At 38.4% G+C, this 16,128-nt stretch overlaps 1 protein-coding gene across 6 annotated transcripts in view; it reads right to left on the reverse strand.

Annotated features, from left to right (window-relative positions):
• Nucleotides 1-16,128, reverse strand: part of SORCS2 (sortilin related VPS10 domain containing receptor 2) — a 590,289-nt gene that overhangs the window by 10,912 nt on the left and 563,249 nt on the right. For 2 of the 6 annotated variants that reach the window (XM_030008352.2, XM_041124370.1), the window contains 4 exons: nt 13,354-13,453; nt 11,785-11,887; nt 2,445-2,602; nt 203-282 (listed from right to left, as the gene is read on the reverse strand). In XM_030008352.2, the coding sequence (XP_029864212.2) occupies nt 203-282; nt 2,445-2,602; nt 11,785-11,887; nt 13,354-13,453 (441 nt within the window). The remainder of the gene's footprint in view (nt 1-202; nt 283-2,444; nt 2,603-11,784; nt 11,888-13,353; nt 13,454-16,128) is intronic. The other 4 variants (XM_041124365.1, XM_041124355.1, XM_041124361.1 and 1 more) reach the window with 4 other exon arrangements.

Raw genomic sequence — 16,128 nt, forward strand, 5'->3', positions numbered from 1 at the left:
GCAACAGCTCCATGTACCTACAGCATACTTTCGCGCAAAGCTTTTGCTCATGGTGGTGGATTTGTGGCAAATTCCTAGGGTTTCTATCCTAGCGACAGCATAAGTTGGTTCTCTTTGTGGCTTAAAAAGGTGTAGTTGTCTCGAGGGGTGCAGGTGAGGGAGGAGAATGGAACCTGAGGCATCCATTCGACATGCCACTGACCTGGGACTGGACACTGACCGGCATCAGCAATAAGGGAACTCTGTAGCTGTTCAAGTTGCCACTTCTCCCAGAAGGAGTCACTGCAAGGTAATGGTGTTGAGGAGTCCCAAGGTGGGGGTTGCGATAAAGTAGGCAACATAAAATATATAGAAAACAAAAAAAGTGGATGGGTGAGTCTGGAAATACTGTACTGTGGAAATTCAAAAGTTATGAGAAGAGAGAGAACAAACAGAAACCCAGGCCTGTAACTCCCTGCTGTGCATGGAGCGGAGGCTGCTACTGACTTCTCCCAACAGGGAGGGAGAAAGCTCACCAGAACTAGAAGGGATCTCCATAGCATAGGAACCTTCGGCAAATAATGTCGTAAAACAGAATTTAGTATAAAGCAGGGATTATAACATGCTTCATACTCTAGCCAGATAAAACAGACGAGTATCATTAACAGGAATATTTTCTTGGCAGTACTGAGCAATACCGGAGCTAGTGCAAAGTACTGCAAGTAACAAAACAGTACAGCGAGCAGAAGTATAGTTTTATGTCCTAAATAAAGTTTTGTGTCTAAAAGCTGTACAGTAGCTGACAAATATGGATGATTATGATCCACAGAAATGAACTCTTTACGCTCTGCTGGAAATGCTACTGGTGTTGACAACCTGGCAGAAGCACAAATCACTTTGAGATCTGCATTTGCTAACTGTCTTAAGTTTCACATCAAAACATCATGACCTTGCACTCTTTAACCCTAATAATGCTCTGCCCAGATAGAAGATTTTTTTTTTTTCTCTGAGTAAGGAGTGCAGGGCAAGTAGAGATTATTTCTGAATGCGTTACAAATCAGGGTAGCACTTCTTTATTACAGCATCTCAAGCTGCCTTATATAAATAGGCCATAAGGGATTTTCTACCATTAAAAGAAGTTACGCTTCTGTACATTGCTAGAGGTGTTTGAATGCTCCACTTTAATAGGCATGCCTGCAAGGACTTTGTTAGCATTCAGCCTTCTCTTCTAAAGACCCAGGAGATGAGTCGATCAGACAATTTTAACACAGACTTTGTTTTTCCAGGGTTGTTTTTAGAACTAACTCCGGTAAAATCAGGAGTGCAATCAAGGTTGTCTTGCAAAATCTGAATGGAAACACAGTGATACTCATACACAAAGAAAAGATAGAAATACACAAAGCAAAGCGGGAGGCTGGATTCTTCCCTCGTGCTCAAAGCTAACACCTCCAAGAACCTAGAAGCGCCACACAGTTCAGTAAATAAAAATAAAGACATCGAGAACAAACGATAAAGGTGAAATCCAAGATAAAGAAATCTCTCCTCTGCCAAAGTTCTGTCCTTCCCCAGGCTACCTGTGGTGCAGCTAAAACACATCTTCTGTGGGTTCATGAAGACATTACAGTTGCCTGTTACACCATGAGTCTGCTGCTACAAATCCCAAAGGCTTTGGGTTATCTGATTTATTTTCACAAACTGTGTAGGAATGGAACTGGGGAGTTTTTTCCATAGTCCTACACTTTTCAGACTGTGACCTGAAAGCAGTCTGAACACAATGGTAAACTTTACAAGAAATGAATTTTACAGATAAGCACTCCATGTTACATTAAAAACAACCACAGGGTGCCAGGATATGCTCTTCCACCTGACACTGAAATCATTTGCACTGAGAGATATTCACAGAAAGTTTCCCTCTTGGGTTCCTTATGACCACCCCATAAATACTAGAAAGTTATCAGCTAAATTAGAGAAGACTTACGATACTTTTTATACAGGAATAAATTTAATGTTTCTAATCATGAAAACTTTAAATGCCACTGGAATATGATGGCAAATATAGCAATGGATCTAGGTACAATCCATCTGAAATCATGGAAACATTGACTCTACAAATCCTTCTGATCTAAACTCCATTTTCCACCAATTCATGGGGTTATTGAGTTAATTCAACTGTTACCTATTATATCCTGTTCTACCAAATATAATTTCTCTCTAAAATTGTCCCAGGAAGTCTCCTGACATTAAGCTGTCCTATCTCTGTACTCATGCTCTATATAGCATGTCATCCATGCATTAGCCTGTATCAAAAGCAAGCCAAAAGAAGATAACTGAGATAATCCTTTGTTAGTGGTGTACTATTTGCTTCTTCCTGAGACTGAGCAGAAAATGAAAATAGCTAAAATGAAAACAAACATCAATTAAAAATCAATTACTTATGAAAATTTATAAACTAAAAATGAAGTTACCTCTTGCGTTACCTAGTGTTTGAGAGTCCAGATCATCATCAATAAACTCCTCACCCTGGATGATGTTCTGGGTGTCCTCACTATGATTAACAGGGCTTGTCATCTCCTGCTCTTTTTCGTTGTGCATCTGGGCATAGACATTTCTGCCTGGCAGTTTCCTAAATCAGACAAGGACAAAAAGTCTTGTGATGGAGTTCCTTCATGTTGCGCTCATGCTGGCATCAGAGCAGAGCTCCAGCATAGCAAAGTCATTCCAGAATCACAAAACAGAACCAATCCACCCTTCCTTACTTTTGTATTCACAACCTAAACTTACCAACTCCTTATTCTCAGTCACAGTTTTATGTAACTGCCTTATTCATGATGTTCATACCAATGTAATAATTAAGCATCAATTTCTGACTAATTGACAGACAATGAACAATACTGAAAAAAAACCGAACCTAAAACCACAGAAAAGCTATTTTAAGAACTCAAGCAATAAAAAGTCCCAACAAGCATTCATTCTTGTTTCCAGGTGCCTTCACAAACATTAAGCTGGGTCACAATCATCATCACATCTCCCTGGTGAGGTGGGCTGACACTGAAGTGTAATAGTATTGAATGGCAGTCTGACATTCCATCAGGGTTGAGGAGAAAGAAGTGGGAGAAATCCAGGAGACAGGGAATGGAGAGGGAGCAGAGAGTAAGGAACCAGGAGGCCAGGACCAAGGTGTAAGGAGTAAGGAGGTAAACAGGCATCGATAAGAGCAAATGTGAAGACAGGGGAGGTTGGTGAAGTTAAGCAGGCAGCACTAAAGGAGACAGAGTGTAAAGCTTGGCCTAGGACTACTGGGAACGGCTGAATTAGACAAAACTCTCTATGGTAGACAGCATTTAATTCATTCATTCTGATTTGAGACTAGAAAAACAAAAAGCTTGTTATTAAATGGCTCTATCAGCTCTAATGAACAATTAACACCATGGCTGGGACTGAGAGGCTTAAGGCTTAGTATTGGTAAAGAATTCTTAACTAGATTAACTTAAATTAGACTTTGTAAAATCAAAGGGAATAATCAGGGACTTCTAACTTTGCAACAGAATTTGTGGTTTGAACATTTCTCAAAAGCCATACCCTTTGCTGTAGCTGCATTCACCTGCAATCTGCCTGGGGACATAAGAACATCTTTTCCTGGGCACCAAGCAGACACTTTTGATTAGGGAGTTGCAGTTTGTGAGCTCCATTTCCCAAACTGCAAGAAGCAGCTTGACAGCTTGATCAGCATGACAGCAGATCATGGCTGTCAAAGTCTGTGCTTAAACACAGATTATTGCAATGGGCAGACAACGAGAAGAAAAGAGAAGAAAACAGGGTTGAACTGCTGAGGTTAAGCTTCAGTTTCTACTGAGCTCCTTTAGACAGTGAGAAGACAGAAAAAGTGACACTAATTTTTAGGTATCTCTCGAAAAACGACCATCTTCTGCTCCACATTCTGGCAGCAGTTTGAAAGTTCTGTTTCCTCTAGGCTTCTGAAGATGACCTGCCTTTAAATGTCATTTCAGAAGAAAGGTTCTTTACCAGGTGGCACCATCTTAGTTTGAGATAAAAGTTACTGCAGCAAACTATTTTGAACAGCACCTTCCATTACATCAAAGTAATTAGAATAAATGGAAATTGCTAAACAATGAAAGACAACTGAAGAGGATCTCCTCCCTTTAACTTGAACTATCCAAGAGATGAATTGCATCCTATACACCTTTATATGTACACACACACACACACATCTGTATAGGTATGTCTATACACACACCCACACAGAGACACAAAATTATATACAGAAATCAGGTATTTTATCCCATTATTTATAAGCAGCACAAAGAAAGAAATCTGATTGCTTTTGCTCTTTTCTGTATCTCAGTGAGCATGGAGTAAATGAAGCACAGGACTAACCAAATGCAAAGGACAAGAGTGGAAGGAAGGTCTGATAGCAAAACACTGTGCTGTTATGACCACTCCAACAGGTCCGAGAGCTCCTTCAACACAAACATACACACAAAGGCAAGCCCTGCATCACTCTCCTCCCATTAACTGGATGAAACAAGCCACGTTGAAAGGGGGAAGGACATTCCTCATCACCAAAACAAATACATTAGGTAATTAATTTTGATTTTTTTCTCTAGGGCCAGTAACTCCAGACTGTTTTTAATGTGTTTGCTAATGAAACTGGTCATGTGGAAAACAATATCCCTCTCAATCAGACCTGCATCAAACCTGTCAAGTTGCTCACTTTCAGTCCACCACCAAATGCCTAAGGGAAACAAGACCCAGAAGAATGTCTTTGCAACACATTCACAGAATTAGCACATATGTTTCTGCAATAATTAGGGGACCTTCTCAAAACTGTATTTCTGACAGACTGTAGAAGCATCAACGGCATTATCAAAATATTTTTGACATAATAAAAATGTTATCTATCTCGAACCCATATGGCACATCAGAGCTTTGCAGTTAAGTAAAGGGAGCAGAGCTGCTAGTCTAACTGTTGTCTGCCCAAGCTGAAGGACCTTTCTGAAACCAGGTCAACAAGGTGTGTCCTTTGGTGTAAATCCTGAGGCTGAACTCATGTCTTTGGTAAGACTTACTAGTTAGAGATCACCACAATCACAACACATACTATTAAACTTATTAAGGGGTGCCTGAATGAAGAAACCTCGTAAGTTCATAAATAACCATTAAACGTATTGTTGTTAAGAGCACTTCTATATGGGTTACGGAGAAAAGGTGAAAAGGCGTAAGCTGTTACTTCTCACTCACCTAAACCCCATGAGCCCAATCCTGCCAAGTACAGATCCTTCACGGAAGGTATAAAGTTCAGGTACTCAGTGACTCTTCTGTACTTTCCTTTGCTCCTCACGCTTGCAGAGGAAAGCATCTTAGATTGTAACATGGAGTATGGATGGGAGGAAGAATGTTACAGGTCTTGTGAACACATACATTGCAGGCATTTACCTTTTATACATTCTAGAGATCTCTACGTGTTTCATATTGGTTCAGTTTAACAAGGAGGAGACTCAACCAGGCTGAAGTAAATGATAGTCCAAGCCTTTTCAAGAGGTATTTTTAACACGTGACAGATGTTCTCTTTATAAGGGACAACCGCACTGTGAGATGAAACAGGATGTGGATACTGAGTCCTTGCTAAAGATGGGCCTGATTCTGGCAATTTTCCAGTCGCTCTTCACTGCTCTAACATGTAGGAAGGAAGCTGCTATCCCTAATTATACAGAGAGAAACTCTTGTGTACCCTGATGTGCTTTGTTCTTCTTAAGGAAGCAATTTGTGTTGAGTCCAATGTAACTGTTTGAAGTAAGCAAAGCTGAAATGCTTGGGCCTACATAAAAGACTACTGTGAAAACATGACAAGACACGCAATTTGACCCAAGAGATTTATATCAGCAATATGAAAATTGAAAGCACATTTATAAGGACAGAGAAAAAGATTATGCAATAATTTCTTTTGGGGGTTTACTTTTCAGCTGCAAAATGCATGTGCTTCGCATCCATCGCTGGAGACAATTACCTCTGCTGAGCAGCATTCCATGGTTTACATTTTTAGTTCCTTTTGTTTTCTCTGTAGCATTTTATTTCAGTCATGAAGAAGAAGAAATATTCATGCCTGCTTTGAGGACCATAAAAATATAAACTGGAGACTTAATTCTGCACGGAACTACTAACGAACATTACAGCACATGGCTTTCACCAAGCTCTCCAGGTCCCACACCTTTTAGAAGATATTCCAGAAAGTATTTTCTTTCCTCCCTATATTCACAAATTCTAACCAGTTCACACCCGAAACTGTTTGCACTTAAAAATGTTCAGCAGTAAGGAACAGCAGGAGGGGGGTGAGATATTGATTCTCACTCATTTAAACTCTCTACTTTATTTGGCTTTCAATTTCTTCCTTGTGGAGCCAATATTCATTGGTCTTTATGCAACTTCGTTCATTTTCCAGAGGCTTGATTAAGATTCTGTTTAGTATAAAAAATAGGAATATATTCACATGGCAAAGGATATAGAATAATGTAGCATTCTCTTGGAACTTAAATAAAACTAACAACAATAATAATCCATTAAACAGAATACTTTATTGTGGTGTTGGCTTTATTATGTTTGGATAAATGTTCAGATGACTGACTTTTTGCTTTAAGGCAATTCTGATTTACTTGCCTCTTTCATTTCAGAAATCTTTTCTACATGCTATTACTTTGATTTCTGAGGAAGTTTTTCTGAAATATTATGGATCATTAAATTAGTGCCTGTTTTTTTATAACTAAAGGGCATGGATTGGGACTAAACTCACTCTCATGGAACATAAAAGTAGCATAAGCAAGGTGGGGAAAAAAGATAGCTTTTCTTCAGAGACTGAAAATGAGATAGTAAGTCAATGAGGCAGAAAGATAACACAGTTCTCCTCCTGATTGTGGAAATGACCCAGAAGGGGGCCAAAAGTGGCACTTGATAGTACTGGGGAAAAAAGGAATACACACAAAATGGTATAAATTTGGCTGAAGGAGATTCACTGAGATTTGTGAAAACAATGAATGCAGCTTTAAGTACACTGGCAGTAGTTTGCATACAAATTAAAAGATGAAGATTTTCATACTCTTTTAGAGAGCTGTATTTGCTACTATTAACCAGGTAAAATACGTAAGCAGAAAAGCCAACTATTTGCTCTGGTTTGGCTACTCTAATACCCTGTTGTTACAAAGAAGTAAAAAATAGGAAAAGGATGATTTCAGATCTTCCACTAGTAACATGATGATTACATGGCAGCTTTGATGTGGCTAAAATATAATTTTCCTTTCCTCTACTTTGCCTAGTGCAGACAGTGCTATTTGCCTTCTCTCTACTGTTGCCCAGGACCCCACACCATAGAAGCTTGCTCTGAAAGCATGAAGAAATCTTTTCTGGATGGCAACCTGAAACCCACAAAAAATATAAACATTGTTCCCAAGGGAATGGAAGAAGTGTATTTTTACTGAACTAAATTTAGTATAGATGGTATGGTATGGTATGGTATGGTACAGAAAAAAATATATGCAGATCCCAGGTCTGGATTAAAAAATAGACCTGATTTCTCAGAAATATTTTTCAGCTGCTTCATACTGTTCTGGTCAAAAGAAGCAGCTGTAGTCTATTTCACCTGGATGCTTAAACAACTGAAGCATACTAGTGAGTATTGTAACATATTGTTTACTTGAGGCATCAGACTGGTGATTTCCACACTCAGAAAGTAAGAGCAAAGACAAGGCAAATTATTCTTGGCTTGCCCGCCATCAGCGTTCATTGTCTGCACTGCCTCTTGTGCCACAGCCACAGGCAGGTTGAGCAGCTGGGGTATTACCTTTTGTTCCTTGCTGCCGTGCTGAAAAATTCACCCCCTCCAATCTACCTAAACCAATCTTTGTTCATTTGTGGGATACGACTAGAATTAGTTTTTTAAAACCTTCAGCATTTATCATTTAAAATTTACTTTTCATTTACTGGGTAAAATTAGCCCTAATCTGAATTGTTTACCTACTCTGATCACAAAGGATCAAAACCCTGCAGGTCTCAAGACTTTTTGGCTTTTTATTTTTTTTGTCTAAAGCATCTAAGCACTCTCGGGATTGCCAGGAGTCGCTCCACGAGCTCTGGGGACTCCAGCACCAGTTTTTCCAGCACATGTTCCTGGCAAGAAGTGGCTGGATGCACAAACAGGCCATCAGATAAAGGGAAGGGCGGGGGGGGGGGGGGCGGGGAGGGAGCAGACAGGGAGGTGAAATGATAAATGCTTGCAATTGTACTGCATGTAAGAACAGAGGGCAGCAGTCTTCCTCGTCAGTGTTTAAGTATTTGGGATTAGGGCATATCAGAACTGATGTAACCTACAATCACCTAATCATTAGCTAGACAGCCATGACAGCTGTGATTATCCAGCAGACCCTACAATTTTAGTTTTGATTAGAGTAGTGGGAAATTACTCCATTTTAATCTTTTCTTTTTAATGGGCATTCCTTCAGGAGTGATGAGACGGCACTGGTTTTTACTGCGCGTATAACTAATCAGCCAAAATCCCACTACCTCTATATCAATCTACCTCTGTTTTTCATCTACCCCACTACTTAATTAGATAAAATACTCTCTTCATTTTCTGCATATGAGGCATCTGACACAGGATCTTATGCAAGATTGTTATTTTTAGATTACTGCTCTCCCCCAAACCAATTCTGTGAGATTTACTTCTTGCGAGGGACAACAATTTTTAGCGCTGGGTATTGCATTTTTCAGGAAAAGAGAAATTAAACAGGAGCAGCAAGTTTCATCATAGCTGTCCTGATTGCCCTAAAAGATTCATAAAAAAGAGGTATTAGATTAGTTCTTGATGTCTTGTCAACACCATCTTTCATCTCGCAATTCTGCCTGACAAAAATCAGTGTAAATTAAGACCCAAGTTCTTACAACATGAACTTCAGAAATAATCCAGGCAGGGAGGGCAGGTGACCAGGCTTTGGGACAAGGGACCTCGGCACTCAGGAACCATTGGGCAGTTTGGGCAGGTTTCTCCATTTTCTATCGAAGCTGTACTATGGTCTACACAGAAGCCTGCTGTTTTCTCTTTACTTTTCATCCCAAGTCCTGAACAGTGCCTCTGCTTGTTGCAAATGGATGAAACGCTCTCACGTATGAAGCTGTAACCCCCCCGCCAATCCAGTCATCATCTTATCTGCAAGCCAGTGTTTCCATCTTGCATCTTTCCGGGTATCAAACTTAACCTTAAGTAAAGAACTGTCTTTGGGCCGGCAAAGAGAGAGAAAGAGAGAGAGAATAGTCCAAGGCACGTCCATGCAATCTTTTGCAGACCACCTGCTTTGCCTGTGCCCCAATGCCAACTGCAAGTCCTATAGACCCAACTAGTGTTGTGATAAAACTAAGATTAATAAACATTTCTCTGACCTGGGGAAAAAAGGAATTTTAACCCTTTTATGAAGGGACCATCTGACTACCAACTTACATAAGTGAAAGGATGGCACCACCAATGTCTTCCATCTCCTCCTTAATTTTGTGAATCATACATAAAAATTATGGACAGTATTAACATTTCAACAGCTTATACATGTCTGTAATTTCTATGTTGAAATAATTCATGTTTATATTTGTATGCGTTGTCTGAGTTACCATAGGGCCCAGTAAGTGTTATTCTGCTGAAATTATCTCCTAAAATTGAACAATTTTTGTTGCCTATGGCATTCTTTCAGCAAATTAATTTTTAATATACAGGCATATAATATTGACAAGCTGCCTTTGTGCATTGCAACTTGCAACCTTTATAAAGGACTTGCATTTTTATAGCCTCAGTCCCTATGGACCAGTTTGTAAACTTACATACTCACTGTACTGACTTTAAAGGGACTATACTCACAAGTAAGTACTCCATGGGGATCCAGAAATTCACTATCAGTCTTTATAAACACAAGAAAGACTTTTTCTAAGGGATTAAAGATTTGGGTGGGAAAGGAGTTCACAGGGAGCACATGGGGAAAAAGTAATTTTTCAAACGTAGCACTGATTAGGTGCTCAGTAGTCTTTGAAGACCAAATTGCAAATGAAGGATGCAACCAAAAAAATTGTCATCTTGGAAATGCTTAGCAGGAATATTTAAAAATAATTCTGTCAAATATCTCAGTAACAGGTATGATACGGACCAAAACTGAATACTACTGCATGGTCATTCATCAATGCCAACAGCAATTTTCAGGCTACTGAGAAACATTTGAATATACCTCACAATTCTGCTCACTCGCACCTAAATTAAATGCCCACAAAATTTAAATGCAAATTATTTTCACAAATTATATACAGAAGTGTGAGAGACATTAAAGCTTGCAATGTGCAAATTGTACTACAGTTTCCTCCTTAATAAAAGCTCTATTTATAAAGCGATGGTTCATTGGGCATTTTAGAAAGAAGTCAAGGAAAATAATTTTTTTCTTCCTTTCTTGAATATTTTATACTTCTTTTGCCATGCAGTAATTGTCTCTGTTATTTAATTGCTCTCATTTAAGAGCTACTAAAAGATACAAATCATACAGCTTTCGAAAGATATCACAAGCAAGTTTTATGATCCCACACTACAAACAGCAAATCCTCCATGAATTGCTACTGAAATAATATAATTACATCACATCAACCATTTTTATGCTTTTCCTTGCTGCAGGCACCTAAAATAGTGAAATCGATTTTTATTCAGTTGTAGACAGTCTGATACAGCATTCTGTGCTTTGTCCTTTAGAGCAATCAGCCACTATGAGCTCTAAGAAACTTAGGTGCTGCAGTGAGGAAATGAAGAGATTCTTGTAAAAAAGAGTTTTTCTCTATTGCCTTAAAAAATCTTTTCTAAACAAACTCTTAAATGCTATCTACGCTTATTGCCAGCACATACTCAGTGCCGCATTCACTTCTATAAACTTACGTTTACTTCAAATAAAAACCACTCTTTAAAGAATGAGACAAATCAATAGGAATCCTCACTGAGTGAGGACATCAGGATTTGATGATGATGAAGGCTTCCAGTATGATCAAACCCAATAGCTTCTAAATGACCCAGCAATACAAAAATAACAAGAGCACAGCCAATGATTACACAAACTCATCAACAAGAACAAAATTCTTTAAGTTGCACAGCACCCTAGTAGCTACGATTAAAATAAATTGCAGACCAAAGACCTATCAGACTGTCAAAGGCCGGCATGGTATCCCCTGTCAATTTTGAGAAGATGTCTCTCATAAAGCCCACTTACAGAATTATTTCTCCCCTCAACATACTCCAGTGTCAAATTAATGCTAATCTACTTCCATCACTTATTCTATGTGGCATTGCCCCAGCAATTAAAATGTAATGTGTACACAGAGAAACTCCAGAGCTACATATTTTGATAAAACTGCTTTTTTTAAGCAAATCAGCACTCATTGTCCCAATAGCTTTAGTTTATTCATAACTGCTAGGAGTAATGAGGTAGGAATTAATCAGGAATAATATTTTAGTTCAGCTCTCTTTCTTGACGATATTATTTAGACAAGCTGAACAAACTCTCCGTACTTCCCATATTGCTGCTATTTATCTTGGAACACTGCAAGTGAAAGCAAGCATCAGTGCCCTACCTTGATGTCTGAAAAGTTCAGAAAAACACAATTTTCAAAGCAGTGGACTTTTTGCAATTCTTCAAGAAATCTCCTTTTCAAATAACAAACTCTGTTTTGCTGATCTGTGGATAAATCTAATTCTTAAAATGTGTATGTTGTTGATTAAGGTTTACTTGCCTTTTGAACTTGTAGAGGATGAAAGCCCCAACTGCGACTAGACAGATAACAAAGAGAACCACAATAGCCCAGTAGCCACTGCCTCCTCCAATCCTCTGAGAGTCTGAAATATGAAATAAAAGAACAGTTTAGCACGTCGTCTTTCAGATTAGGCACATTCTTGGGCTTTCTTTTCTATCTAATTGTCAGGTCAAACCCATTTTTTGTTATTTGTGTAACCTTTTCTTTTCACTCCACCTGTAGCTTCTTCAAAAAGGCAACACAAAAGTAATTGGTGACTTGTGACTGAAGGACAGAGGACCAATTTAAAAAAAAAAACAAAAGCAAACAAAACCTTGAAGATTTAATTATTTGCATACTCACAGTTTTGGTTTTTTTTCTGGGAATCTAAAGTTATCTATCACAGGAAATGTTCACATACTCTTAAGTACATGCATTGCAAAAGCAGGGCTGTATTAATTTCACAGATGGAGAAACTAAGGCGCTGAACATGAAATGAACTCAAGGTTGTACGTTGGTAGAGGCTGGAATGAACATGAGCTTCTTTCAATCCCAGCCTTTTGTGCTGGCTAACAAATGTTAGCCCTTTAAACCAGATGAGGTACCACAGCAAAACTGTAACATGATTCTACGTTAGAGACTAGATAAAAGAGCTTTGTCTCCTATATAGAGCTGACAGATAAAATATCACACCTGTACTTACATAAATTGATTGTGGTCAACTAAGAGGTTCTCTAAGAACGCATCGAAATAAGAAAGCAGAATATACTATGGGATACGATACACAAAAATTACAGGACATTCTAATACAAGTTTCATGTCAAAGCTCAACTTTCTGGTTAAAACATCATTTTAACATCTCTCTGTTCAAAATACACACACATGTAGGCACACATATGCTCTTCAACCAGTTTACAGGTACATAGCGAAGCTAGAGATGCAGCAAATGCACGCAAAAAAAACTATTTCCATTTGTTTTAAACACAGAAAAAGCATATAATTTATGTCAGGACAGGATTAGCAATGTGGAGACCTTACTGAAGATCAGAGATGCAAGGCTATGTCCCAGATCCCTGGAGTTACATCTGCAGACTTAATGGCTGCAGTAAAGAAACTCTGCTTTCTCAGCAGCCAATGCAGCCAAAGTGCTTCACCAGATGGTTTTTTTTGAAGCCTGGTTGGGTCTTCCTTAAGGGCACTGTTTTGTATAATATAGGTGTTTAGTTAATGTCATGGTTACACAGAAAAAAGCAAGAACCTTCTGAAACAAATCATGAGGTATGACAAAATGGAAATATTTAAGAAGTGTTTATTTGGTGGTGATTGTTAACAAGTACTAAATGAAAATATATCCATATATACATGTGTGTGTCTATGTGTATATATATTCATATACATACATATGTACACACATATATATTTATGTGTGTATCTAGATGTAACAAGTACGAAGAAAGTATATACATATGTGTGTATATGTACACATCTATATTGGTATCAAGATTTTCTCCTTAACTTATCAGAACTCAGACAGGCTTGGTGTGTTGGGAGCTTTGTTTATATATTTACCTGAACTGGAGTCAGCTAAAGTCACTAGGACCCAGTATCCTCCCCTCAGAAAGAAACTGATGTTGTGTGCATTCAAGGCTTGCTTGATAGCTGCGATTCTCTGAAAATACAACAGGGAGAATGTCAAACACCTGGCACTCTGTTCCACTTTTGAGAGGCTCAATGCTCTAAAAAGGAAAATCTCTGGTTCATTAAATGGTGAGAAACTCAGAAAGCATTTGTCAATGATGAGCTGAAATGTTAAAGAAATTCCATATTTAAAAATCATGCAAAACTCCACAAGCCATAAAAGCTGAAAATGTCAAATCTTTATAGCCAAATATTTCTCCTTACCAAAGCTTTTACGTTTACCCGGTATATGACAGACAGCATGTCATTTGCACGCGCTATTGGGTTTACCTTGGTCATAACTCACACAATGCATAATCCATATTAAAAACTCTCCATTCTTCTTCTAACCTATCAGAAGAAAACCTGCGATGTCACTTTAGATTTTTTGCTATGAAAAGTAACTGCTATTTGATAATGAACTGCATGTCGTAATTTACCTCATCTCCTTAGCTATAATGGGATGGATTCCATTTATACCTAATTTTTAACAATACTCTGTAGAAATACATACATCCATCCATGTGGAAAAAATCAGGATTCCTCCTATTTTTTTTTCAGTGGGTAGAGCACAGTAAAATATGGCCTCTCACATTTTTATGGAGCAGAACCATTAAATATACCATCATATCCTAACCCCAGATGACAAACTGTCTGAATTTTCCCTTCTACTTGCTTGTGTCTTCAACATGAGTAATTTTCTAAAAGATCAAAGCTAGTTTTATACTCTCTGCCTTATATAATTTAGGATATGACTTCCCACAGGATGCCAAATTAGAAATATGCTTTATATCCATGAAACCTTCACGAGTAACTCCTTTTATGATATTATCAATTATGGTGCTCATTTTTGACAAGCCTTTGCAGTATAATAGATAGAAATCTCTGTAGTCTCTCCCAAGTTATGGACAGAGACTACACAAAAGTTCAAATTCAAATATCCTCACTCATATTAGGGAATATCTAACTTCTGAAGCCATTCCACTGACTTTATTACATTTTTTGTGGGGGAATGACTCAACAGAAGGGTGATGTGAGCATGGCCTCAGTTATTTTACAACACAATTACTCCAGATAGTGCCTAAGTATTTATCTTTTTGTCCAAAGTCTGAAAAGAGAATGGATATGACAACTATATTGATTAGCAGCCTTTAAAGTGATGCTGGCACCACTGAAATAGAGTTACTTAGTGTCAGTCCAGGTTCATTCACATGTTCATGGTGTACAATGCAAGTGGGACCAGTAAGTACTTCAGGCTAATCTGACTTTCAGCCAGTAAATGAAATTACTGAGCCCTATAACTTTGCATACATCATATTTTCCTGGCAGCTGTTTGAGGAATCCAACATTTGCTCTGGTTTTTGCTTAAATGACTAACACTTGACTAACACTTGTTCGTTATTTCTCTCCCCACCCCTGGGTTCCCACCCAAGCCTATAGGAACTTCACTTCCACAGGTCAAAAATTTGAATCTCCTATGAATCCAGCCAAAGGTTCTGGCTTATTTATTTCACTGTTAGATTGATGGTTGCTTCAGTACTCACAGGCTTTTTTTCTGCCCCAAGGTATTTATTGAGCACAGTGCTGCCACCTCTCCAACTTTTTAAAAAACAAATCTAGTGTTTGGAGCTCCTCCCTAGACTCTCTAAGTTAAGGTTCTCACAGCACCATTTGAATTTTTTATCTTCTTTTTCTACATCCTTTCCAATGAGAATATTTGAACATGTGAACGCAATGGCTCCTGCACTGTGGTATAAGGATGCAAAAACAACACTATTCAAACTCTTACCCACTTACTTATGTATCTGGGAGTCTGCCTTACCCTTTTTGCCAAAGCAACTCACTGAGAAGTTTCATGTAGTAGTTTGTCTAGATAGAGCCCCAAATCTTCCTCAGAGCCACTGCTTTCCAGGCACAATTTAAACGCACTTTAATTGACTCTTTCAGCTGGATTCATCTCACCTGACATTAGACATGTAACAGATGTGCATAAATTAAGCAACCTAGTCTTCCTCTAGAGTCAATGATTGGAATTAAATACTTTTGAAATCGCTGTGTTCTTAAAACCAGGTTAAATCACACTCAGCTTTTATTTCTACATGCATAAATTTGAAAGAAAAAGGGCTTTTCTCAGAATGGAACCAAACTTGAGAATTATCCAAAGGCTCCTGCTACTACACTGCCAACTTACTTACGATCTTTGTTATTGCTGGCTACTTTTATCAGTAAGGACTCCTATTCTAGACCACTAACTTAATAAATAGCATCACATCACAACACCCCATGTAAAACGCCAATAGAAACTCCACCAAGTACGTGTTCTTTGCCTGACCAAGAAATTATTGCCTTTAACAATCCTTCTGAAAGCACATAATATCCCAAATCTAAAAGGTTTTCAGCCAAGAACAAATAGGTTCTCTTTAAGGGAATACATTTCATAACTATGTCTTAGTTAAGGATTTCAGGGACACCTCCTCCAAATGTGCAGAAAACATTCTGCATTGGTGAGTCCTCACAACAGTGTCACAACACTGAGAACTGGCACTAGCAGCATGACAAAGGACATCCTTCCAGTGAAACATGATGAAGACCTTCAAGATTCTCTTCTGGTAATAGAAGGGAATGTAATGAATCTTTAAATAAGTGACACCGTGAGTATTTTCCTGT

The sequence above is a fragment of the Aquila chrysaetos genome, chromosome 1, assembly GCF_900496995.4.
Source record: "Aquila chrysaetos chrysaetos chromosome 1, bAquChr1.4, whole genome shotgun sequence".
NCBI classification, from domain to species: domain Eukaryota; kingdom Metazoa; phylum Chordata; class Aves; order Accipitriformes; family Accipitridae; genus Aquila; species Aquila chrysaetos.